The 25,548-nt window shown below is 42.1% G+C and overlaps 1 protein-coding gene across 2 annotated transcripts in view; it reads right to left on the reverse strand.

The window, feature by feature from the left end:
- The window catches only part of SHANK2 (SH3 and multiple ankyrin repeat domains 2), a gene marked incomplete at both ends in the record, with an annotated part of 306,577 nt that overhangs the window by 2,985 nt on the left and 278,044 nt on the right, over nucleotides 1-25,548 (reverse strand). For both annotated transcript variants that reach the window (XM_080618796.1, XM_080618797.1), the window contains 3 exons: nucleotides 9,146-11,558; nucleotides 12,627-12,759; nucleotides 14,074-14,204. In XM_080618796.1, coding sequence (XP_080474922.1) covers nucleotides 9,146-11,558; nucleotides 12,627-12,759; nucleotides 14,074-14,204 — 2,677 coding nt within the window. The remainder of the gene's footprint in view (nucleotides 1-9,145; nucleotides 11,559-12,626; nucleotides 12,760-14,073; nucleotides 14,205-25,548) is intronic.

Genomic DNA, 25,548 nt, shown 5'->3' on the forward strand with positions numbered 1-25,548 from the left:
ACTTTATAAGGCATGACATGATTTTAAATCAACAAAAAACCTGCTCTGCTAAGGATTGGGATAATGCTGCCATAGTGACTGCAAGAAAAGCAGGATGAGTTTTGCATGAATGTGAAAATGATTCCCAATCTCCTTACCAGCAATTACCCTTTTACTTAACTTTCCTGTGTTACAAATACTAGAAATCATGGTTTTGTACTCACACTCATTGTGGCAATATCAAATGGATGATGCAATCTATCTTCTATTATGCCAGATGCTGAAAGATTATTTCTGTTACTTGACTGACAGCTCCAGGCAAAGTGTACACCTTCTGCTTTGTAACTCACTTTTGCTGCTCCTTCTCTCTACTGTTCCTTTCACAGACTCCCCGCCCATCCTTGTTCAGGAAATCACTGCCACTGTTCCTTTAAAGAAAGTATATTAAGCCACTAAAACAAAACACTCAAAAGTAAACTGCAGGCTCTTGTTTTAGGTATTCCTTGGACTAGTGTTACCTAACCTCAGACCCATGGGCAGTAATAGTGGGCGAGCAAAGCAACACAATCAACCTTGTACTTTGCTTTCTGCCAGTCTGGATCAAAGCAATGGCTGTGCACAGTTACAAGCAATACTAAAAGATCTGTGGGCATCTTGCTTTTTCCAAGACATTGGGTCAGGGCTACTGACTATTAAAAATAAAGCTCTGGATCACTGCTAAGGAAATGTTTTATTTTACCTGATTATGAGGTTTCAATACCAGCCACAGTAATACTGAAGCTATCATATATACTAACCCTTTTATCATAGAATCACAGACTGGTTTGGGTTGGAAGGGAACTAAAGCTTATTAGCTCCATGCCCCTACCATGGGTAGAGATACCTTCCACTAGAGCAGGTTGCTCCAAGCCCCATCCAACCTGGCCTTGAACACTGCCAGGGATGGGGCAGCCACAGCTTCTCTGGGCAGAAAGCTGCAAGCACTTTGTTAACATTAACAGACTTAATCCTGCAATAACACACATTCTACAAGAAAGTTATTAGTTCTACCACACACGTGGGCACACAGACAGGTCTCTGAGTCAGCACATGGCCCCACTGCTGCAACAGCAGTTTAGGACAAGTTTTAACCACAGCAGCTTGAGGTCACTGCTGCCTCCAGAACTACTCAGCAACCTGCAAGGCTCTAGCTGCAGTGCTTCAGCCAGCTCTGCTCTCAGCTCTGCAGCCTTCACACACAGATACGGCCCTCATGAAGGTCATGTACAACTGCTGAAGCACATGGCTGCATTGCCAGGCTTTCAGTTTAAAGTCCTTAATTCCAAGATTCATTTTTCCCCTCTTTTTCCCTTCTTTCACCTGCCAAGTCAACTCTAGCATGTAACAGAGACTGCTGTACTGTAATTGTAATCCAAGGAAAAAACACGCCTATTTGTGTAACTCCAGTGCATCCTAAATTGTAATTTATGACATCTCCAACACAATCTATTATGCAGACACACCCTTGAAACCATCAGCTGTCTTGCATGTTATGGCTGATTGGTTTCCTGGTCAATAAGGACCAGGCACATTCCAGCTGGAAAGCAGGCATGGTTTTGTTGTATTGTGGCTTCTCCAGATTTTTAGTAAGAGCAATTTCTTATGCCTTATTTGATCATCTGTTACACTAAACATATTAAATCCATATTAAACCTGTCTAACCCCAAATTTCATTTTAGAAAGGTGAAAAGTCTGATAATTATTTTAAATAAGATTTACTCTGTTAGAATCAGCATATGGTAGTAATTTACAAACTTTTGTTGCTGTAAGACCGCACTGTCTGCAATGCCCATTATGTTGCTTCACATTAAAATCACAATATATAACTCCTATGCCACAAAAGTATAAAAGTCATCAAAACAGCTTCTATGCCAGAAATTCCGGATTCCAATTTACTGTTAAATTAATATCAGAAGCAAATTAGTGAAAGATGGCTCACTGCAACCAAACAACCATTATGCTCTCATGGGAGCTGTTTTGTCCTGTAACTTGCCAACAGACTCACTGTTTCTTCCACTGTATTAGAGAAAAAAGTCTTAACAACCAACAGAATCAATAAGTGAAACAAGTCCCATAGAGAGGTACTGCAAGAAACATCTAACAGATTTTGAGAGCACATCAATCCAAAACTTTGCCTTCGTCTCTTACATTTTTACTTTACTTTTGGGCTGTCAAATGAAAATTGAACGGTAGGAAAGTAAGACAATAATTATCTGGTTTTGGGGAAGATTAAGAGCAAGGGCTGATGTGATGACTGGCAGGATACAGAGCTTCTCATAATAGTGTTATTTTAGTGAGAAGAACTCAGAAATGGTTAGTGTCTGTGGCAGGTAACATTTCAGCATGAGTGAAGAATAATCACCGAGGTCTGTTCAAGATCATCAGCTTCCATGCAAGTGGCAAAAATGCCTGGAAAGCAGCAGTAAGGAAATGGTGCTGATGGGGCAGAGGACAGGGAGATGGTCTCAGTCGTCTCTCCTTGGAGAGCTGCAGGAAAAAATGGTCAAGGGAAGCTGGAAAGAGAAAGGGGGAAACCTCACCGCTTCCAAGGATGAAAGACTGGACAGTAATAACCGCTGCAGATCTTAATTTTTTTGAGGGCTATTTTGTCTTTACTCTTCCCCTCACCCAAGTATGTAAAACTGTTCTACGCATCCCTCCCCACCCCTCTCACCTCTAAAAATCCAGCAGAATGATGGCATATTTGAAAAATCACACCCCTTATTTAGGTGCTCAGACATAAGTTCAGGAATCTGGGCTTATGTGCTCATGTTTGTTTGAATACTTCTCTGATGAAAGTAGCTTTTAGTTCAGCTTGAGATGACATCCTATGTCTGGTTCTGGAATGGCTACCATTTCTGGATTAGGATGATCTAATCCACACTGCACTTTGTAACAAAGTCAACACCAAAATCACTAAAATGCAATAACAAGGAGTGAGCATTAAAAAGAAGCAGAATGTATAACATAGAATACTCTATGCTTTATGGTAGTCACTTACTTCATGGCACTTCAGCATGACCCTCTTCTGACAACAGCAGTCATGACAGCAAATAAAAATGACAAAATGGAATGACTGAAACACTGCAAAAATTACTGACAAAGCAAGCAATCCTGTGAAAATGGCTGACAAACAGTTAAGGAAATGAAATGGATCTAATGGGACAGCAGTAAACTGGAAAATCAAAGCTTGAGAATTATCCACACAAGATATGTATTTCATCATCTGTGAAATCCAGACAACCTTTACAATAAACCAAATGTAGGCTCAGTCTCTATGAAGGACTCACTGCTAAGCTCATTAATGCCTTACCTGTTTGTGAAAAAATGGGAACTTTTCCAGGTAGTCATAAAAAACCCCATCAGAGATGGACAAACCCCCTGGCCATAGGGAGTTTCACTGTTTAAACTTGTTATGCCAACACAGTCCAGGTTATTTTTCCTAGAGGATCCAATCCTGCATGCTTAAGCACCCTCCATAAACCGCCACATTCATAACGAGCATTCCCCACTTCCAGGAGTGATTCCTAAGCTGCCCCAGAGGCCACAGGGACATTATACAAACACAGATGGAGAAACATAAGCACCGTTTGAAATAGAAATTGTTTCTCCCTATGGCAAAGCCATTGATCATTTTGGTGTGGGGATGGCAGCAGCAGCAGTTGCTGTTCTTTAGCCTTTCTTAGCTCACTGGAGCTGGAGGGAAGGATGTAGTTTCCACTGGGAGCTGTGGCTTTTCTCCTTCCCAGCCACTGGGTCTATTCTGCATTAATCACGCTGACATTATTTAGTGGATCTCGCAGGCTTGCACTTGATCATTATGTTGCTAAGCGACTGCTGGGTTCACAGACAGAGCGAGCACTCCTCCCCTAACCTGATAAACACCCCTGCATTAGTCTTCTCCCCATTTCTTTTATCAGCTCCATATAAAAGTCAGTAGCCTCTCAAGTGAATTTATAGCACCGCTGTATTTATAGCACTGTGGTCGATACTATCATTACACGCTGACGGCAGAGCATCCCCTGCCAAGCTGCAGGGCTCTCCCGGGCTGGGTTTTCCCATCTCTGTACCTGTGCATATCCAAATTTGGAAAGGGAACTGCAACCAGAGCTCATCACTGGGGCTTTATTACTGCATCGAATGAACCCTGAATCCAAACACCCTCAACCTTTCCTGTAAGGAAGGATGAGCAAAAATAGAGGAAGTGGTGGTTGGATGTTGTGGCCTCATGACATGGACAGAGCAAATAAAAACTCTATCGCGAGGCCTGATGTCCAAAATTTCTTGAAGCAAATGACGGCCAAAATTGGGAGTGGGATCTGGAGCTCTGTTCCAGAATCTTCTGATCAAACCCTTTAATTATGCTTCTATTAGTACAAAGTAAGCAAGCACATCCTTTTGCTTCTTCCTCCTCTTCCTTCCCCTACCAGTCTCCTTTTTCCTATCCCACGGCTGGTCATTGCTGCTGAGCAGCAGATGGTTCCCAGCCAAACGTTTCCATGCTCTATTTAAAAATCTTGAAACTCAGTGTCTCCATAAGAACCACATAAAACTATAAATATACCGTGTAAAATTACTGCTAAAGCAATGTGCAGAGAAAAAAGCAAGTCTAGGGACATTTTTTAATGTAATAATTGAGAGAGAAATGCTGCTCAGTACTGCAGAACTATCTCTTCCTAATCCTCATTTATCAAAAACATAGAAAGAAGGTATTTTTATGGGTTCCTGTAGCAAGCCATTACCCAACTACCTACAATTTAATTCACCTCTGTGCTACTCTAACAGGGCAATCGCCGTGAGTGAACTACAATTAAAAGTCTGCTGGCTGTGCAAAAGTAACTCCTGTGATATCCTGTAGTGACATTAGGATTCCTGTAACTTCATGTATGTCCCAATGAGCAAATCTATATTTGTAGTTTTATCGCGCTGCTAGTGCTGTGCACATCATCCAAGCGAGCCTGTGAACAATGTTCCTATTTATAACACTTCCCAGTACTTCTCCTTGGCTGAAGGATACGGACAGGCATACTCATATTTTATCACTTTTCCTTTAGCAGAGCCAATGAGTTGTGTCCTTTAATTTAGCAGAATCCCTTCTTTCCCTGAGCTAAAACTCCTTGCTCCCTTTCTAATGCTACCTAATGGTTATAAAAGAATCAAAAACCTCTAGGAATTACAGCTTAAAATTTAAATATTAGCTGTAATACTTGGAATTTTGGCAAGATGGTATTCCTTGGTCATAATATTTGACAGCTTTGTAAAAAATTATGTCAGTTGTGCAACTGGGCTAGAAAGGCTGTAATTTATTTCACTTCTTAGAACATAAGGAAGGAGTAAAAGGAGTAACAAACCCCAGCCTTTGTCTGGGAAGCATCTACCATACATCCATCACTTTTCTGCAGGCACCTTTGAGAACAGAAGTGAAATTTAATGCGGCAGTTCAGGGCACAAACATACAGAGCACACACCAAAACGAAATCAGAGCGTTTTCTCCACCATGACAAATTTTGCTATTAGCATTTTGCTCCCTGTTTCACACTCTTTATCAAGCTCAGAAGTCAATCCTCTCTCATCCACCCCTGGTGATGAACTGGTGAAGCTCAGAGAGAGGGGAAAGTGTCAGCCTTGCTCTAGGGGCAGGTGAGAGCTGGGCACAGGCACAGCCAGGCACCACTTTCCAAACCACTGATGGTTCACACATAGGACTTCTGATCCTGCAAGTGAACTTCTCCATTTACATCTTTCTACCTCATTCCTGTTAAGATGAAAAGGAATTGCCTGCAGCACCTTTTAAAACATACTTTTAATATCTGTGGATAGTTGGCTCACTTCTGCTGTCTCTGATTTATTACTTAGCTTAAAAAAGAAATCCTGAATAACCTTTGCTGATCATTTTAGTATCTTCAATTTGCCTCAACTAAAAAATAATGTAATCACATTAGTTTTAAAACCAGAGAGAAACAAAATACAGTCCTCTCATCTTCCATTCCCAATGGGAATTCTGTGGAGGTGTGTCCTGGGTTCAGCAGTAGCAGTCATTTTTCCTCCTTCTTAGTAGCTGGTGCAGCACTGTGTTTTTGACTTTCAGCCTGGGAACAGAGCTGATAACACCGATGTTTAGACTGACCAAGGACTTTGTGAGTCTCATGCTCTGCCAGGGAGGAGGAGAAGCTGGGAGGAAGCAAGGACAGGACACCTGACCCAAACTGACCAAAGAGATATTCCATACCACAGCACGTCATGGCCAGGAGGTAGAACTGAGAGTTCCCGGAAGGGCTGGATCACTGCGGGGTGGGGGCGAGGTACTGGTTGGTGAGTGGTTGTATTCTCTTCCTTGTTATTTCTTTTATCATTATTACTATTAGTGGTAGCAGCAGTGATTTGTGTTATACCTTAGTTATTAAACTGTTCTTATCTCAACCCGTGGGAGTTGCATTCTTTTGATTCTCCTCCCCGTCCCTCCAGAAGCGGAGGGAAGAAAGGTGGGGGGGGAAGTGGACTTCGTGGTTCTAACTTACGGCCTGGGCTTAAACCACAACAAGGTGTCATTTTCTTCCAAAGTCAAAGGGCAGCCAAGAGTTTTGCTGCTTTAGCCACTGTCCACCTCTTTATTGCCTTATAGTCCTTTCAGTACTGTTACACTCTGAGATCCTCTCTCCAGTTTGTAAAGATGCCTGTTTGGGTTTACTTCTCAGGAAAGAAGTAGGATTGCAGCCACACTGCAATAATGCTTTGTGTGGTTTGGTTTCCAAACTGAGTATCTGTATTCCATAATGTAACTTGCCAGAGCTGAGTTACAAGAACTAAAAAAGCTGAAGGACAGAAAAGCAACCTAACTTTTAAACACTGCCCAAGTCAAATGTTTCTCTAAAATGTGACAGTTTGTTTTTCTCCAGTGAAGTGATATAGTAGCTTTTAAATGGTTTAGTTTTCAGCTTTTATACCTGTTTAAATGTCTTTTCACAAAAAAGATGTATCTCTGTTTGCTACTACTTTTCATTTTCCTCTCGGGAATGATAATACTTTGGCATATTCACAGTGCATGGTAGTTGCTAGCCTCAGTTATTTTCTAAGCAATAAGGATGCTAAAGATCTCTTCTGGAACCTGGAAATAACTATCAGTTTAAATATAAAAGATGATAAATAATGTTATACATAGAATCATAAAATAGTTAGGTTTGGAAAGGATCTTAAGATCATCCAGTTCCAACCCCCTGCCATAGGCAGGGACACCTTCCACTAGACCATGTCGCTCAAGCCCCGTCCAACCTGGCCTTGAACACTGCCAGGGACGGAGCATTTACCACTTCTTTGGGCAGCCTGTTCCAGTGCCTCACCACCGACACAGTAAAGAACTTCTTCCTTATATCTAACCTGAACTTCCTCTGTTTCAGTTTAAACCCATCACCCCTTGTCCTATCTCTACAGTTCATATGAAGCTAGAGGCAACATGGATTAACGTATGGCTTCATATGGCTTAACAAGAAACACAATCAACAGCTAGCAAAAATAGTACTCTTGAAGACATAAGACAAATAATATGTAATGAAATGTCAGTCATCTGCAAGACAAGACTTATGTAAATTCCAGCTTAGTGCACAAGTATTGATTTTATGCTTGCCCGAGGTATTCTCAGATGTAGAGCTGTGCTAACTTTAAGGACTGCTTTCAGCCAGTCTATATTGTTTTTCTTATACAGTTTTCACTGTATTGTTTTTCATGTATTAAGGCTTTTCTTGTACAGACAACTCAATTTCTACTCTATTTAATCAAGTGTCACTGGTAGGAATTCCAGAATTTCAAGGTTTTTTTTTCCATCTCTTCATTCTATAAATCCAATTATATATATCATATATGTGTATATATATGTGTGTGTATAACCAAAGTATCTCCCTGCCACCAGTTTGATAACTTCCATCTTCCAGGAGATGATATAACTACCTGATGCTGAAGCTTTTGATCACACTGATTTCTGAATGAGCAATCATTTGCAACTAATAGATCCACTCTTCCCCTAAAACCAAATTATCTTCATGCATGCAAAGACCAGTAGCTGAGCTAGTTCATATCCAGCAGAATAACTGTAATAAAATTTACTTAAATGGTATCTTTTCTTTAAAAACAAAGTCAGCATTGTCTTTCTGCAAAGAATGCATTTCTATGGAGCAGTCTGGGACAAACAGTGTGCAATACTTCAGCAAAAGGTACATTTACATGCTGTATGTAAGGCCAAACCACACTACAAAAGAAATACCTCAGGCTGTCAATAAAACTAACACAATTACCTTTTCTTTTTTTCTTCAAAATCGTGGGTATTATGCCCATATCCCACACAAATGTGGCTACACAATTACTTACACATTTACCCAATGGTGCCTGACTACTGGAAGTTACTTATCACCTAAGTACCTTTCAGAAACCACTTATATGCAGATGTACTGCACTGCGCTACTGGGGATGCTGCTGTTGGGAGGAATAAGCCACCTCCTTGAACCTGCAAACATCAGAGACTGTTCACTAACAAGCATGTGCAATAGAAAGTAAGAACTTAAAATCTATAATACTAAGTGGTAGAGAAGCCAAATTACTTTTTAGTAAGAACACGAGTAGTGCAAAGTGATTTCAAGGAGTGATTTTCTAAGACAGCTTTATACTTCATGCTAAAGTGGATTAGGAGAGGTATCAGCATGAATCAAATGACATGACACAGTGAATGCAGATTAAGCCAAGGCAAATCACTTTTTTTACCTGTCTGAAGCCAAAATAATTTATGGCACTGATGAAAAATTAAATTATCACCACATTTTGTAAGATTTTTTTTTTCTTTAACAGAGAAAAATACTACTGAAAAATAAATCTAAGTCACTCACACCAAGACAACTGAAAGGTTTGTGGAAACTGTCTTTGAAACTGGAGAAGCCTGGTAAAAGCTCCTGTCCCGTGGTGTATATTACACAAACGTTGATGACATAGGAATGTAAAATTGTTTGTCATAGAATATTCATTAAGCAAACCTGTGCAACAGAGACTACATTCCTCTTTAATCTATGTGCTTTACGGGAGAAGTTACTGAAGGGATGGAAAACATCCAGCCTTTATTAGAAACGATTTGGTTAAATACATTTACCTTGTACTGAGACTTGCAGTTTTTGTTCCAGTAGGTGACTCCAATCCTTCCCCTGGCTTTGAGGATTTCTCTCTGTTCATTTGCTGCAGTATTGAGTTCAATTCACTAATAACATTAGCCTTTGGGCCTGAGAGAATTGGGCTTTTCACCTCCGTCATGTCACCCCATAGCTTAGATGTCCTTTGGGGAACAACTTTAGCCATATTGGGCTGAGCACTGATCGGAGGGGGGGGCGGAGCGGGAGGAGGGATAACAAAGCTGTCTACAGTTTCTTCAATTAGCGTATCCTTGTAAAGTGCATTGCTTTTGTTGATTATGGGCTTCATTTTTGGCTTAGGAGGTACTGGGGGTTTGTCCACCAGAAATGTTTGCCCATCTGCATAGACTGTACAAGTATCCACGTTCTCCCCACCTTCCGAGGACAAGGTAGAGATGCTGGACACCGTTGAGATAGTGCTGGTTGTCTCTAAGTGATGGTCACTACTACTCCGACTGTCTACCTCCTCAATCCCAGAGTCAGTGACGTTATCAAAGCTGTCAGGGGGTGGCAGAAAGGAGGCAGGCAAACAGTTTGAAAGAGCCACTTGCTTTTTACTGTCTATGGAATTTGTTGCCTGGCTGGGGGCAAATGGCGCAGGTGAAGGTGCGCCATTCTTTCTTTGCGTAACCATCTCTGTTAGAGCCGAACCGGGAGCCGCGCGGTCGTCAGGGATATCAAAGCTGTTGGCAAACTCTAAGGGGGGTGGTAGTGGCTCAGTGAACATGAACTCTTCATCGATATCAATGGAAGCTAAGGGCGGTGGAGGGATGCGGAATGGCAGGATGACAGGGTCGTCCACAGAGCTCGCTGCTACGATGGTTTTGCAGGGAGATGCCGGTGGCTCAGGCTCAGCAGGCACGGTCAGCTCACTTTCCGCTTCCTCACTCCCCTCTGGCCCCTCTGGTGGGGAGTTTTCGGGGTTGGATTCCACTTCAGTGCTCTTTTCCTCTTCATCTTCGGGCGCTTCATCTGACTTCGCTGTGTCCACAGTATGAACCATTAACAAGCCAGCTGACTTCTGCTGTGAAGTATCCACAATGTTTATTAACATGTTCTTCTTCTCCTCAGCTTTCTTTTCTTTCCCTGCATCTGTTTCATACTTGTTCTCAGTCTCCTGCCGTCTCAATGGGCCACGAGTGTTTTGCCTAGCGACAGGAGCAGTAACGGGAAAAGTCGTTTCCATATTGGGTCTCAGCTTTGTATCGATGTAAAGTGGTTTATTAAGGTCAGCTTTAACAGTGTCTCCTTTGCCTGGAATCTGCTGGGTTTGTTCTTTCATGGCTCTGTCCCTGGCAGAGAGAGCGAGGGCTAGTGGTGAGTTTGGATCTAATAGCTTTCCTGTGACTGGGTGAACATAATTATCTGAGCTGGGTGCATTCGTGGACTTAGCTGCCACTGTACTGTTTTCAGTACCTTTCGTTTTGGATTGAGCATTTAATGTCCTTGAATCACTCTGATTGCTGGGTTCACTGCTATTAAAAAGATTTTCAGGCTCTCTGGGTGCGGGAATCGGAGACGGTGACATAAGCTGTCTAAAACCATCCTCACTACTAAACATTGCTTCGTCAGTAAATTTAGATTGCCTCATACGTGGTGTTGGTGGTGTTAGTCCAACATCCTCATCTCCCAGGTCTGTGGAGAGGAAGGCTGGAGAATTACGCCTTGCTTCCAGCCTCTTCTCCCTGTCCCTCACTGCTCCGGCAATGGCTGCTGCAAATGGACTGCTGACACCTAAGCTATCGTCAGGTCGAAGTTGCCCAGGTTGCTCTGAGGACTGAGGATCGATTTCCATGCTGCTCCCTTGGCTGCTTTTCCCACTGCTGCTGGTGGATGGCTCTTTCACAATAATTGTCGGGATTGGAATGGAGCAGGTCTTTTCTGGACTGTCTTCAACATTAGATTGTTTCACCAGCATCCCCTTCCGCCTCGCTGGTTTGGCCGGCACGTAAACTGCTTTGCTTGCAATCTTCCCAACCTCAGAATAGGGATTTTCTGGCATCTGACCCCTCTTGTTCCTGAAATTTGCCTGAGATGCAGCACTCCGATTGTACAGGTCTTCAGAGTCCAGAGAGTATCGGTCCAGTTCTCGTCTGAAATAGATCCCCTTGTCCCTTATCATTGTTCCCACACTCTCAGGCCTAACCAAAGTAATTTTTGCACCTGAATTCTGATTAAATGGAGGTTTAATGGTTCCATAGCTCCTTGATGTCAGGGATTTGGGGGAGTTGTACAGAGAGGGAGAAGGTGGTGGTGGTGAAGGAGGTAAGGACTGTGGTGGTGGTGGGATATCTTCAGAGGTGTCAGGCATTGAAAGACTTCTGGTAAACTTCAGCATAGGAGGAGCCAAAAACTGCCGTTCTTCCTCTGTTATTCCTAAAAATCAGAAAGTATACTTAAAACACAGTCTTCCACTGGGATCCCTCACGTTGTATTATTTATGTATCCAACCTAAAGTGCCAGGGTGCATTTCACATGACATGAGGCATATGCAAAGTTACAAAAGAGGGCTTTTGGTTGATTCCTACCATAAGCATTCTTTCTTGTTGAAATTCCAGAAACCTGGATGTCAGAATTAAAAAGGATGCTACAGAATTTTAATTAAACTGATCACTGATGTGTAGGCAAACGCTTTGGGTTTATGTATCATCAAGGCAGCTGTAGAGAAACACATTTGCTTTGAAAATTACTGAAGAGGGAAGACATTCTGTGCAGAAGAGTAGTTTATGCCTTGCTCTCGCACTCTATAAATGCACATCATAATGCAACTTCGAAACTAATGAATTTTTAAGATGCATTTGAAACTTAGCAAAGTGACTGCGAAGATTCTATGGGGAAAAAAATCACAATGTTTCATGTCAAAAGACGACATTATATTATTACAAATATGGCTTTTAACATAAATAAACTGGATAATATTGGGATAATTCAGATGCTAATTTTACATCAGCTTAATGCGTTTCTAAACTGAAAAACATCACTACTAAGATTACTCCTAGAGAACAAAACAAGCCCAAATTTGGCTTTTTTCTCTTTTGTAATTCTCTATTGTCATAATTTGGAACGAAAAAGAGGTGAATTTCATTCCATTCGATCAATAGGGATTCCTTTGTAAGCTACACAACATTACAATGCTTTTGCCTCCATAATAAAATAAAAAGAAATATCATTTTGCCTTGGGTAATGCACTGCAAAGGGCTTGTACTGATAATTTGTTCCCTTCTCACTGCCCTTCCCTGTCATAGGGAACATTCTAAAGAAAGAAATTAAAGTTCCATAATACTTGCCTACTGTCATCAAAGCAGCCTGTGGAAATACCATCTTACACACATACTTCTTTTCTCATGAACTTTGCATAAAAACTAAACAGTCATTCACCGAGGTAAAGATGCTTTAAGAAAGAAGCAAAGTTACTAAAATTATGCGATTAATGCACAAGCAAACTATACATCAGAAGCATTTTACCTATAGATTTTTGTCTTCTCATTGTACCCCGAGGTATACCCAGAAAAGGACCTTGAGGACTCCCTGGTACAGTGGGCGTCATCACAGCAATACCCTGTCTCTCATACATGGACTACAAAAAAGCAAACAAAAAACCCCACAAGCATTAAAGCATGCAAATCTTTCTCTCACATATAAGTAATTCTGCTGTCATATCTGCTAAACCCCTGTCCCTTTTACTTAGAGTTCTTATGGAAAATAACAAATTTGGTATTATTTTGGAGAGGAAGTGAAGAGAAAGGGAAAGCTGGGCTTTAGTTCCATATTCATAAAATGAAAACTGCTGTAAGTGGAGTTAGTTGAAATTACAAGGCAATATGTTCAGATTCCAGCACATTCTGTGTGCAGCAAGAAACACGAAGCATGAGCAATTACCTTTTGTGTCATTCACTTCAAAAACCTGCATAAGTGTCAGCATTCACTCCGCACCAAGCTGTATGCTCTCTCTGCTTCTGAAGAACAGACCTATCCCTGGAGTCTTGCACAGACTCAAGGCGTTTTGCACAAGGTTACACTGGCAGTGAGCATCTCAGCTAGGAGCTAAGGAATGCCACCTGAATCCCAGTGTGCATTCGACTGTCCCTCCTTCTTGTGGATCACCATGAATCTACTTGTTTTCTGCCTCTTAGAACAGCCTTAATTTCCTTCCAGCCCAAGTGTTCGTTGTACCAGATTTGATGCTCTTTTGGAGGCATGGGTAATGGAAAAATACATTTAACATGAAATAAAACCAATTAGTTTTCACATGCAAAGTTCTGTAAAAGCAAACAGTGCAGCTGAACAATCCAATTTCAAAGTTCTGGAGTTTAAGTTTTTAATACATGCTACAGTATTAATGTAAATTCTTCCCTTACAAATAATCCTGTGTTATTTAATCCAGATATTATATATGTCATTATTAATAATAAAAACTTGCAGTAGAAGAAACCTTCACATTAGTGAAAACTGTGTGGCTGCACTAAGTCTTGGTGCTGAAACTGAAATAGCATACCTTGACTTTGAGCAAAGGTTTTTAGCTTGGGGTTAGTGTTGTATTGACATCTTCAAGTTCAGAACTTATGGGGTCTCACCAGTTCAGATTAAAGGCAGAATAAGTTCACATCTGTCCGAGTAACACTGGGGTAGCAATGCTGTTGATGGGAGTGTCTCAGAATAAGTATAAGGATGTAATGAGAAAACTTTTACAAGGGGAATGCTGACTTCTGTTAAAAAGCTATTATTAGCAATGCAGAGTAGACCATGCCTTAAAGTTCCAGGATAATAAAAGCAAAATGAGTATATAAAGCGATGTTTGTAAATTCAGTTCTGTTGTATGCCTTGCACACTGCCAACCCCCACCTCCCAACAGTTACTGAAACGAAAGCAGTACTTCATAGCTACCACTCACATTCATATCTGTAGCTGAGGGAAAACATCTACTAGAAGGCCGCTGTTTAATAGTTGCCACTCTTGAGTCCACAGTTGCATTGTCTGCAATTCTTGATGGCTTGGAAACTGGTACTATTTCATCCACCTTATCTGTAATATAAAAGCATTCAGTAAAATAAATATCATTTGTCCCACAACTGAAAATTTACGTATTGCAAGGTCAAAGGAAGAGATTTACTTCTCAAAAAAATGCAAAGAAAAAGATATTTTTTTGGCATTTTAACAAGGCAACGCTTGAGCATCAGAAGTCGTGCAAGCCGAGCACTTTTTATTGCTGCTACAGAACATGCATGCTTTAGTTTTAAGCCTGCATGCATTCAATGTTTACTTAGTGTGACTCGAAAAACAATCCTCTTCTTCAAACCTTCAAAATGTGAAGGGAGAATATCTATATAGAAATGGAAAGAAGACCTTTAGAAATAATGAATCCGTACAGCACTGTTTCAAATAGAGATAAGCAGACTGTACTTAGCCATCAGAAGTTCAGTGATATTTTGGACAACAACAAGTACTCCAGAAGTGCTCTTTTATGCCTATTCTCCTTAAGTAATCACATCCTAACTTCTTCACACTCTTGGATTATCAGATTAGCATTAGTAACTGCATCATTTAAATGCATCTTTTATATATATTTGTACTTTAATAACTGAACAGTCTAGGAATATATTTAGCTGTGGTCAGAAACAGACCAAACAATGTCCAAATCTGAATGAGAACTTTAACATTTGGATTTGGGATTCTGATCTATTATACAATGTGACAATAAAATATAGGGAAACTTTAATCAAGATCTTCCTAAGCTGAGTGTTAGTTTTAGCCCTGTCTCCAACTGTGGTCACAAACAAGGTTCATCAGCATTTAATACATAACATTACTGCCTCAGACTGAAGACCTCCAAGTACCATCTTATCAGCTAACTATAGCCTGACAGCTCCTTTATTGCCACTTCTACTATTATGAAACTAAGGCATGGAGAAATTAAATAACTAGCCTAAGCTAGCAAAAAAGTTCAATGCTTGAATCTGTGCTAAAATCCAACTTGAATCATCCAGCATGTTTCCTTATTATGCCTTCCATTGCATTTGCTTTTCTATATTATGCTAATTTAGTCTTTTTCCTTTGAAGTTTCACCAAAGTAAGGATTAGTTTTATAGCCTGTGGTATTTATGCGAGTGATATACCTTAGCCTGGCTCCTAGGCTTCCATAATGCGAGTCAGGGCAATGTTACTTTTCAGCAATTAGACCCATCTCTCAAATATCTGCTTCAGCAAACAAGGATAGCTACTTCATGAGGCTACTACAGATGTAAACAACACAGGGTTGTGGTGGCCTAGTGATGGTGTTACTATGCCAAGTATCAGATTTAGGGAGTTAAGTTTTACCTCTCACTGGAGAGCAGCGCATTCAGGGCCCTGGATATGAATATGGATGGGAATAAGGCGGGAGGAAAAGAGCTTTTGATCCCTCTAAACAGTAGATCTGGCTGATGCAAGGATGATATTTTAAACGGGAAGAGAGGGAAGACCTTTGAGCCTTCTGGTTAGGAGGAAGAAGGTTGTCCTAGAAGTGGATATTTCAGTGTCACAGAGGGTCAGGGAGCAGGCAGGAAAGGTAAAGGTTGAGCAGAACCAGTAAGCTGAACACTGTTGAAAACTGTCTCACAAGAGTAGTGTTGCTGTTGCTTTTCAATTGAAGTTAGCATTCTTTTCATTGGTCTGCTTTATTTTTGTGGGGTTTAAATCATCCAGTGGAAGGAGAAAAGGAAAAAAAAAATCTTAAAATCATCACGTATTCAAAAACTTCACATTTCATGAGACTTTGTAACACAAACTGTGAACTTCTGAAAGAAAAATATCTGCACTTCTGCTCAGCAAAAGGCATCAGAAAGCAATGGCATAACCATGGACATTTGACCTATACAGCAAAAATATGGCTAGACTGCAGAATCCGCCTCAGGGGATCTACCACCAAGAGCTTCAACTGGGCAGAGATTTCCTGTTAAGTCTCTCCCATCCTTTTTAGCATCCCACAAGCCAAACAGCTGGTCTTTGGGATACAGAAAGAAGGAAGCTTTGGATACTGAAGCAGTAGGTACTCAAAATCTGTAAACAAGAAATATAAATATACCAGGTATGAACTGATCCCCTTTATTTTTAACAGACACATGTAACCATATACCCATTCAGACAACAAAAAGCTACAGGGAAAGAGTGATGAGGCTATGACAGACACTTGAAAAGCATGAAAATATTTGTTTGGGGATGAAACATACATACCCTCCAACTGCACTGATTTTGCTAGACAATACTGCAAGTCAGATCCTAATTTTGGATCTGACCAAAATATCAGTTGGTACCAATTCTTAATACCATCTACTGTTCCCAGTTGGAAAAATCTTTGGTTTGTGTAGGTTTATTGCAGGTTTCTAATCTGCAGACAGGTTTTCAGTCCTTCTCACCCTATAGCTGCTCCCATTCAAATGGTGCTTTGTGCCTTGCCGAGTCTAGCTACAGCACTTAGACATGGGAGAGGAGAGCAGGTTAAAGCTTAAGCTGCTCTGCAAGGAGCTCTTTAGGGGTTCCTCGTGTAGTATTTCCAACGGCAGCACTGCTATATCTGCGCAGCTTCTTCTTTAGCTCTACTGCCCTTTGATCAGAAAGCAAAGGTAGAGTGGAGGTTGTAGTTTTGAAACTACCACAAAAAATCTGAAGCTACAGAAGCAGCCAGCACGTGGAACGAGCTTTATTCTACATGGCAGCAGCTACATGGCGGGTCCTGCAGGATACGTCAGAATCTCAGCATCAGGCCGCAACTGCACCACACTTCTGACGTGAAAGCACTATGTAAAATAAAAACATTCTCACTGCATTATCAAATGTGCTCATTAGGCCAAGAAAATGAACTGGCTGAATTGTATTTAGCTGCATTCCAACTCATCCCAAAGAAGTAAGACGGAAGCAGATTGGGGCAAACTTTCACTTGCCTTTGCCTTTCACTGTTCATATCCACAGTACCAGTGTGCAAAGCATGTATGCACCAGAAACACACATTCAAAAGGCAGCACGTACTGGAATAATTTGTCAGGCTTACTAATCAGCTTGTCTCCCAACCTCCTTGTGATCTTCAATACTCTGCAGCATGTGTTCCTCGTACCAATGAGAGGGGAATCTTACAAGCTTGTGTTGGAAATTCTCTTTACAAACAGTTTAAACTAAAGAGATATGAAAAAGCCACAGAATGGGTGCAAAAATTTACATTTGGTGTGAGGTGTGTGGACCAAGTGGCCAAAGAAGCACGCCTCCAATGGTGTTCTTCAAAGGAACGCAGCTGGATGTAGGTGGAAGGGAAGAAAAGATTCCTTAGTGGAAAAAGCCTATACTGGAGGTTGGCCATGCCAGCTGCATTTCATGGTTAAACTGGTCATTTAGCAAAGTAGAGCCACAAGCACACACGCACACACACTTCTAAGGGAGCAATCTATGGCTGGCTGGTAGGAGAACCAAATAGTAGTTGCTTTATTCTGAGTAACTTCAGTCTCGCAGAAAGACAGGGTGGAAGAGTGTGGCTCAGTGGACAGAGAGCGCAGCTCGGTTGTCATCATAGAAGAGAAGTTTTAGGCCTACAGTTATTCTCTAGTATTTGCCAGAGGAGGAATTCATCACTGCTTTGCCATATAAACTCTTCTGAACCTTTACGAGAAGTTACAACGGCAATGTTGAGAGTCAAACACAGGAGCCATGCTACACCTGTGATCATCAGTTACCACTGCTCAAGGGGCTCCTGGTAACAGCATCCTTTCAGAGAACTGTCAGGGATACCACATGTATAAGCCAGTCTGATGCCTCTGCATGCATAGAGCAATTTGAGTGCCACTAGATTAAATTCCCCCGAGAGAGGCAGCACCAACAGATATAAAATAATTTATTGTAAACTGCATTTCCATCTGCCCCATGGGTTACAAATTGGACCCGTGCTCTGCTCAGGGTGCCAGCCCTCAGGAAATTACACGGCCTAAAGGCACAGAAAGGAGTTGCATTTTATCAACACGTAGGTCGTCTCTGATGAAAAGCTCTTAAATCACAGACAGAGTAGCACAGTACCCAACAGCATGTCCTGACTTTTACATTCTCAAGAGGTCTGGCTGCTAGGCAAGTTGCTTTTTCATTTTTTTTTCTTTTTCTTTAATAATTAATATCTATGATAATTACAGGGGACAGTCTCCTCCTCATAGATTTGTTGCAGGAGATGGTTCTTATCCCCACAGAACTCATTGCTTAGTGACTCCTGTTTCCAATCCCCAGACTCTCTCAGAGGAAAAATTATAATGCTGCCCATCAAACCACCAGATCCATCATGAAAGGAACTTTGAAAATGAGAGTCAGGTGCCTAGATAGATCTGGTGGCACATCACTATAACAGGCCCCAAAAGATAAATATGAGGTATGATCCTGGCAACATTACTTATTGTACGACATAGCCAAGACATGTGGATTAGCTCCACCGAGGGTCTTAGAAAGTGAGCTTGTCAGACCCACAGAGGATAAGAATGATCATGATCCGGTACAGGCTAACCCCAACACCTCAGGCTGGCATGCCAGAAACACCAGGCAAAGACTGATCGAACACAGTTTTGGAGGCGAGTATTGCCAAGACCTGTATACTTACCACCAAGTCCAGAACGCTTGCTCAGAGGGGATGGGATAATGGAGAAAGAAAACTCAAAAAACAGCTGCCTCAAGAAATGACTTGTATTTGTAAGAAAAGCAATGAATGCCTGGCACAGAGTAAAAAAATGCTCGTATGAAGTTAAAGTGAAAGAACAGAGGCAAATGTTCTTCAAATACCAGCAGCACACATCGTTAACAGTGCAAATATAAACTACAAAATGTTAGACTAATCTAGTCAGCCAGAATACAATGTTAGCCAATGTAGGAAATGGTTGAATTCTGCCACTGATGGCCTTATGGCTAAGAATTAAAAGGACAGGCACATTAAAAAAAACCCTAAAAATCCTATGGTGTGGTTATTTTTTCTTCCCTCCCCCTTTTGCCTGGCGTGTAGGCATGGGCAACGAGGCCCTCTCGGTTATGGCTCTCTGCAGCCGGCCACTGCGACAAGGCAGTGTGGCCTGCGGTGGTTCTCGAGAGTCGCTCGTCCCTTCGGCCCCTGGTAAGCACACAGTGGAGGATGCCACTGCGTCCTCACCAGTCCATGTCGAGGCACAGGTTAACTCGACATGGGGGGTGGCTCTTTGGGAGATGCGTGTTTCAAGGACCTGCGTCCTTGGCTGCTTGAGGAAAGCTAAAATCTCTGACAGGTAGTTATGGATGGCTCTTGTGGAGGTAGCCACAATGCCCAACTGCAGCTCCATACGGCCCATGGACTGTGACATGAGACCCATGGACTGTGCATGCTCCCTCTTGATATTTTCCAGCAGCTGCACAATCCTACTGTTGGTTTCCATCAACAGCTTCTCTCCCTCTGTTAGCTGGGGCTGCCCTCTCCAACCCCGATCCCTAGGGACAGGCTCAACACCGCAGCGCTCTTCATTCATTTCATCATTTCCCTCCTCCTCAGGAGAGTCACTTTCAAACTGAGGAGTCCTACTGAGTGACTGATCCCCGGGAGACTGTATGTCCATGGTACACTCCGGAGTCCGCGCTGGCGTTTGAAATCCCTCAAAATCCTCCCCAACGTTGCTGTGCGTTTCAGACGAGGACAACGGCCACTGCCAGCTCTCTGTGGTCCTGGCTGGCGAGTCTTCGTCAGAGGCAGGCACCGAGGATTCCTGTTCTTCAGCCGGTGTGGACAGCGAGCTCCCTCGGTGATGGCCAGCTTGCCCCGAGGATCCAGGAACCTCCCCATCTTGTTCCCCAGTGACATCTGGCAATCAAATAGAGGAGCAACAACCACTGTATCTGAGGCCAGGCAGATGGAGGTATCTACATGCATTGGACAACACACAGAAAGAAGCCAGTTGGGAAGCCAGAGTGTATGTGTTTGGGCAAACGGAAGGGCGGACTAAAGTTTAGTGAATGCACTGGGCACGTGGCACTCGACATTATTAACAGCTTTTGGTATAAATGCACACTGTCCTGTACCCATAACACACACAGCCATGCTGCATCCCAAGGCAGGAACTACCAATTCACCTCATCGTGACTGTGACAGGAAATGTCAGTGAACCTATCAAAAAGCTCACCTATGCACTGCAGTGGTGTCAGTCAGAAATCCCTGGGACGAGCTCAGGGCCAAGTGTCCAATTGAGCTTCCTGGGGTGCCAGATGTGCTCCACCACTGGCTGAGGGCAGCCCTTTGTTGTTCTGAAGCACTGCTGTCTATCTTCACTTTTGTCCGACGTCTCACGTCACTCCCACCCCCAGTGTGCTCTCTCCCAAATCACTGCTGCAGCACGACGGTGGCTGTCCACAGCGTGTATCCCGCGAGCAATGCCCTCCCTAACTTTTGCCAGATTTTCCTTGTTCTTTTCTCCAAACAGCAGGAAACGCTTCCTGAGGGCATTGCTCGCCAGGATCTCATCGTCTTCTGAAAATAAACTCAAGTTTTGCCCTCCCCTGGCTACCTCTTCCCTTGCCTGAGGGCACATGGTGGAAATCTGGGTGCAATTGCTTCCCTGTGACAGCTTAGTGTGTAAAGAGGCATCGTTACAGACATTAGCAAGGAGGATATTGTGCATATGCTTACTCTACATCCTCCCCTACATAAAATGCACTCCCAAAGGCTAGATGGCAAAACTTTTTGCACCCACAGCGATCACTGGCTCACAGTAGAGCACAATCTGCCCAGCACCATTCTTGGTTATAAGAGTCAGTGGCTGTAACTCTCACCCTTTCCATGCTTCAGATGAAAAAAAACATGAGTTCATTTTGGTTTTTGGGGGGGACAATTTGGTCATCAGAAATTAATCTGGGGTGGTCTGGCTAAGATGTTGCAGTCTGGTAGCCCCAAAAGCCTGCATTCCTCACACTCAGGCAAGGGATATGGGAGAAAAGTGCTGCCGTTGGGAAGACTGTGACCTGAACAGCAGTGGCTGGCTGTGCTGCTCACACTACAGTGCTCTGGGTGCCAGCCTGCTGTCATGACTGCTCTATGGCAGCTCAGTCCTGAAAAATGTTATTATTTAAGGAGTAATTTCTGCTCTGTGAAATACCTTTATATAGATGCTACTCTTCAGAACTCAATTTGAAGCTGTAAGCTTACATCTGGAAAGTGTTGCTGAGGTCATGTTAAATGATACTTCTGGTTCTGTTTATGAATCTGAAAAGTCTGGTTTTGTCTGATTTTTCAGTTGTTATATGGTTTTAAACGAAAGCTCCTTCTGACAGACCCAAGGATCTCTCCTCCTGTATATCAGTCCCTGTCTACCCTCATGTGGCATGCCTTATTTCTTCACCCAAGTGTCTCCAATATTATTCTGCTCTAAAGGGGATTCTGTGTGGCTTAATATAATTATGATTTTTTAAAATGCTAAAATAATGGATATTAATTGTGCATTTAGCATATTCCCTACTTCCAAAGTATTCACATTCAAAGTATTCACGTTCTCTCTGTGTCTGGCTGAACTGTCCAGTTGCATGTTTTATGGAAAGTGAGGATGAGATTGTATTTGTAAAAAGGCATGAGCTCCTTATGAAAATGAATCTTAGGGACAAACTGTCATGCAATCATTGGCTCTTCCACTCCATGGAGATTTGAAAGGGACTGTATATCAACCTAACTATAGCAACTGCTTCTTCCTTCGCAATTCTTCTCTCCCTATGCCTAATACAGCTGTAGCTGCAATCCTTCGTTAATAAATCTCTTAACAACTATAGGGTAGGACCATGAAATTCTTTCTCAGCATTTTCCTATCTGAATACACATGAAAAAAAGAACAAAAAAACAGGGGACCTAGTTTTACCACACATAGCAAACACACATTTCAGTTAAATTCTGTGGAATTGGAGAAAGATAAGGGATCATATATATTCATTCTGGTAGAGCCACTGATCATACAAAAGGTCTTTGTATTTCTTTTGACAAGTTATCAGAAAATCGCCCATATTTGAAAACTCTATTTCCCTGACAAGTGTTCTAAACAGAGCCCACCTAGCAACTGGTAAGTAAGAGAACCAAACTCAACTGACAGTCAAAACCTGAAGCAAAACAGAACAAAAGACCCCTCCAAACCCCACATTAACTAATGAGTATTTCTGGAAATAGTATCACTGAGTTTAGTTGGTCCAGGTTCAGGGGGATCATAAGAACACTTTTGTTATTTGTGCATGTTTACACGTTTGCCAGAGGCTCAAAAGAAAAGCTTCTGTGAAAAAACATACTGCATTTTTGCGAAGTTCCTAATTCCCTATGAAAATGTACCACTTGCTGTCCTCCTAACCGCTATATTCAGCCTTTCTGAGCTGAAAGAACAGCATCTGGCATAGGTGACCAATAACACAAATGACAAAGAGCACAAGAAAACAGTGAAAACCCCTGGGCAGAAAGTTAATTGCGGAAACTACTGGCGAATACTTATGAATAATGAATACATTCAACAGGTTTTAGGATAGGTTTGTGAATTGACTAGCAATGAAAAGGAGGAAGATTTGTAACTGTTACTATATGTAACAACGTGTTCAATACCTCTAGTAACTCCAGTTATGGGAAGCTTTGCGAAGCACTGACATGGGGCATAGGGAAACCGAGGCACGGCCTTACACGAGCTTCTGTACACTACAGAGCATTCCTGGGAAAACTGCCTGAACGTCACTGGCTGTCACCACCTTCATGAATGTGTCAGTCTCTGCCCAATAAATCCATTCCTCGATGACCAAAGGTCTCCCTATAATTCAGACAGGATCTTGGCACTAGAACCTAGGTTGGTGCTGTGGAAAAGGTGTGCCAGTTACAGTAGGGGCACTGGAGAACTTGGTTTGGCCAGAAACTGTCCTTATTGGCCAAAGAAGGTGACTACTTCAAACAGCTGCCGAAAGTGGGATTAAAGCTGACCTAAAGAGTTACCTCAGCTAACTGCTTTTACCTCATTTCCTTGCCAAAGGGGTGACTTCCAAGTGACTGTCAAGTCAGAATTAGCTATGGACCAAACTATATGCCAACATGGTTGATCTTACTTCGTGGCTAACTGGCTAAAAAAAGATTTCTCCCATTTAAAACCAAGTTTTAAATACAGTGTGTACAAAGAAGTATGGCTAGCTTCCTTCGGGATGAAGCAAAGGGAAGAGTCAGATTCTCTGATCTAATTGTTTCCACCTTATATACCATTCCTACACACAGCATTTTGCTCACAATGATATATACGACTTACAGGCAAAATAGATCACTTAGGTCTTTTATAAACATCTTTATACCTAATGATACCAGCCAACTAACTGACAGTCTCCAAACTGTGACCTGCTTCATGTTCCTAACCTCATCTCCCTTGCTCTGACAGGGACTTCCATTTTGATCTTGAAGTGACCAAGTGAAGAATCAGAAAGGAGCATGCATATGAGCTAAAGGAAATACAAACATCTGGAAGATAGTGACCCACTGCACTTCAGCTTTCGTGTTTGATTACTGTGAGCACTATTGCAGCTATTTCCAAAAGTTACACGGGACTCACATGTTTTACCTTGCTGATCCTGTTGTGTTTAAAGAAAAAAGGAGATCTGTTACTAAAGCGGTCCATGTAGTAGGAACTAGTGAACCTTCATCACAGTCCTGGCTATCTTCCTTTCCTGTCAGACAGGTACTCTGTTTCTGCAGCGAAGCCCATAGCTGGCTGCTCATATGGGTGTTAGCCTGGTCTGATGTGTTAAATTAGCAATTGCTCCCAGTGGCCACAGGAGAACTGCTCCATCTTTTGTTCCTGCAGGGGTGATCTGTGGTTTGCCCAATCCTATTCTGAACATGGTGATTAGAAGCCAGGATTATTCCAGCCTTTAGGTTCATGAACATGTCCATCATTTTGGAGCACTGCTATACCATGCTGTCTCTTTGCATCACAGCATTCATTACCAGTGAGAGTCTTTTACATTTGTTATTAGACATACTTAGGACTGTAGCAGTTATTGGGTTAAGATACACAGAGAACTTAACAGTCGATTCAGCTGTAGGGATAGAGGACTGAGACAGAGGCCAAGAACAGAGCAGGGCTTTGGATATAAACAAACTTTAGAAACATCAGAGGTATTTCTTTAACTTTTGTTCACTGAGGAACATTTGAGACTTATGCCTGTGTTGTGCCTTACCTGCCACTTGGACTGGCAGCTGATCCCTCCCCTGAGATGTGCTGCTCTTTAAGAATCCCTCCTTTTGAAATCCCACCATTTCTGTTTCACCTCTGCTACTGGATCGTTGCCTTTTCCATTATCTTTCCTTTTCAGGTTCCCCACCAGTGGAGCTGGACTTGAGGGGTGGGGTACCGTCTTCCTGCTGACAGGTAGGTGGAGATGTTCCTTGGCCACAACAAGTGGCCAGGAGCTCAACAACAGCGGTAACACAGTTGCGGAGCTTCCTGGGACCTGCCTCTGCTGCTCTGGACCTGAGCCTCTGCCTGTATCTGCATCATGCCTCCTGGGGTGGGTGCATTTTTCAAACTGCTTAGGTACACCAAGGTGATAGATGCCTTGTAAATACCTAAGATAGATACAGACAGAAACTGTACCATGCGCAATCAGTTATGCAAAACTTCATACAATGCCAATTGCACCTGTATGCTGTAGTATCACCCACCTTTTCTAGCATCTGCAGTCAACCACAGTCAAATATTTGGCACATGTATTTTTCCTTTTGAAAAGTGATGGGAACACAGGACATTCATTCTTCCTTGGTGTCAACAGGTCTAGGCACATAGCCCTTAATGTCAGGTATTGCATAAGCACATATTTTGTTCCATAGCCTTCCCTAAATATGAGTTTGCAAGCTGAGTTTAATTCCCTTCATTAGCTGCTAAGATTTATTTCCTTGTCAATAAACTGCAAAAATCAGTTCCATAAGTACTAAAGGGGTAGTCTTTAGGTGTGTAGATTTGTTTAAACTACATTAAAACATGGCTATGATGTTGCTTTTATCTCATGGATTAACTTCATAATTTCTTCTATTTTTAACTACAAGCAGCTTGATTTTAGTATAAAGACCAGGAGTGATTACGTGTATAATTACAAGTTTGCATGCCTGAAAGAAAATAAGCATCTAAACCAAGCAGATGCACTTATTTACACTGTATTCCTTTTAGATTTTTGCCACTTGCCATATTTATACAAAAGACCTGGCCCTGCTTAGTTTATGACAGAATAGCTGGAAAGTAACTTGATAAATACTTCAAGGTGAATGTCTGTGGATGGGGGAACTATGTGAAGGGCAATTTGGACGAACAATGAGTATGGGTATCTAAATAAGGCTCTCGAAGAAGCAGATGAACTCCAGTACTAA

The sequence above is a fragment of the Psittacula echo genome (genome assembly GCF_963264785.1).
Source record: "Psittacula echo genome assembly, chromosome: 5".
NCBI lineage: Eukaryota > Metazoa > Chordata > Aves > Psittaciformes > Psittacidae > Psittacula > Psittacula echo.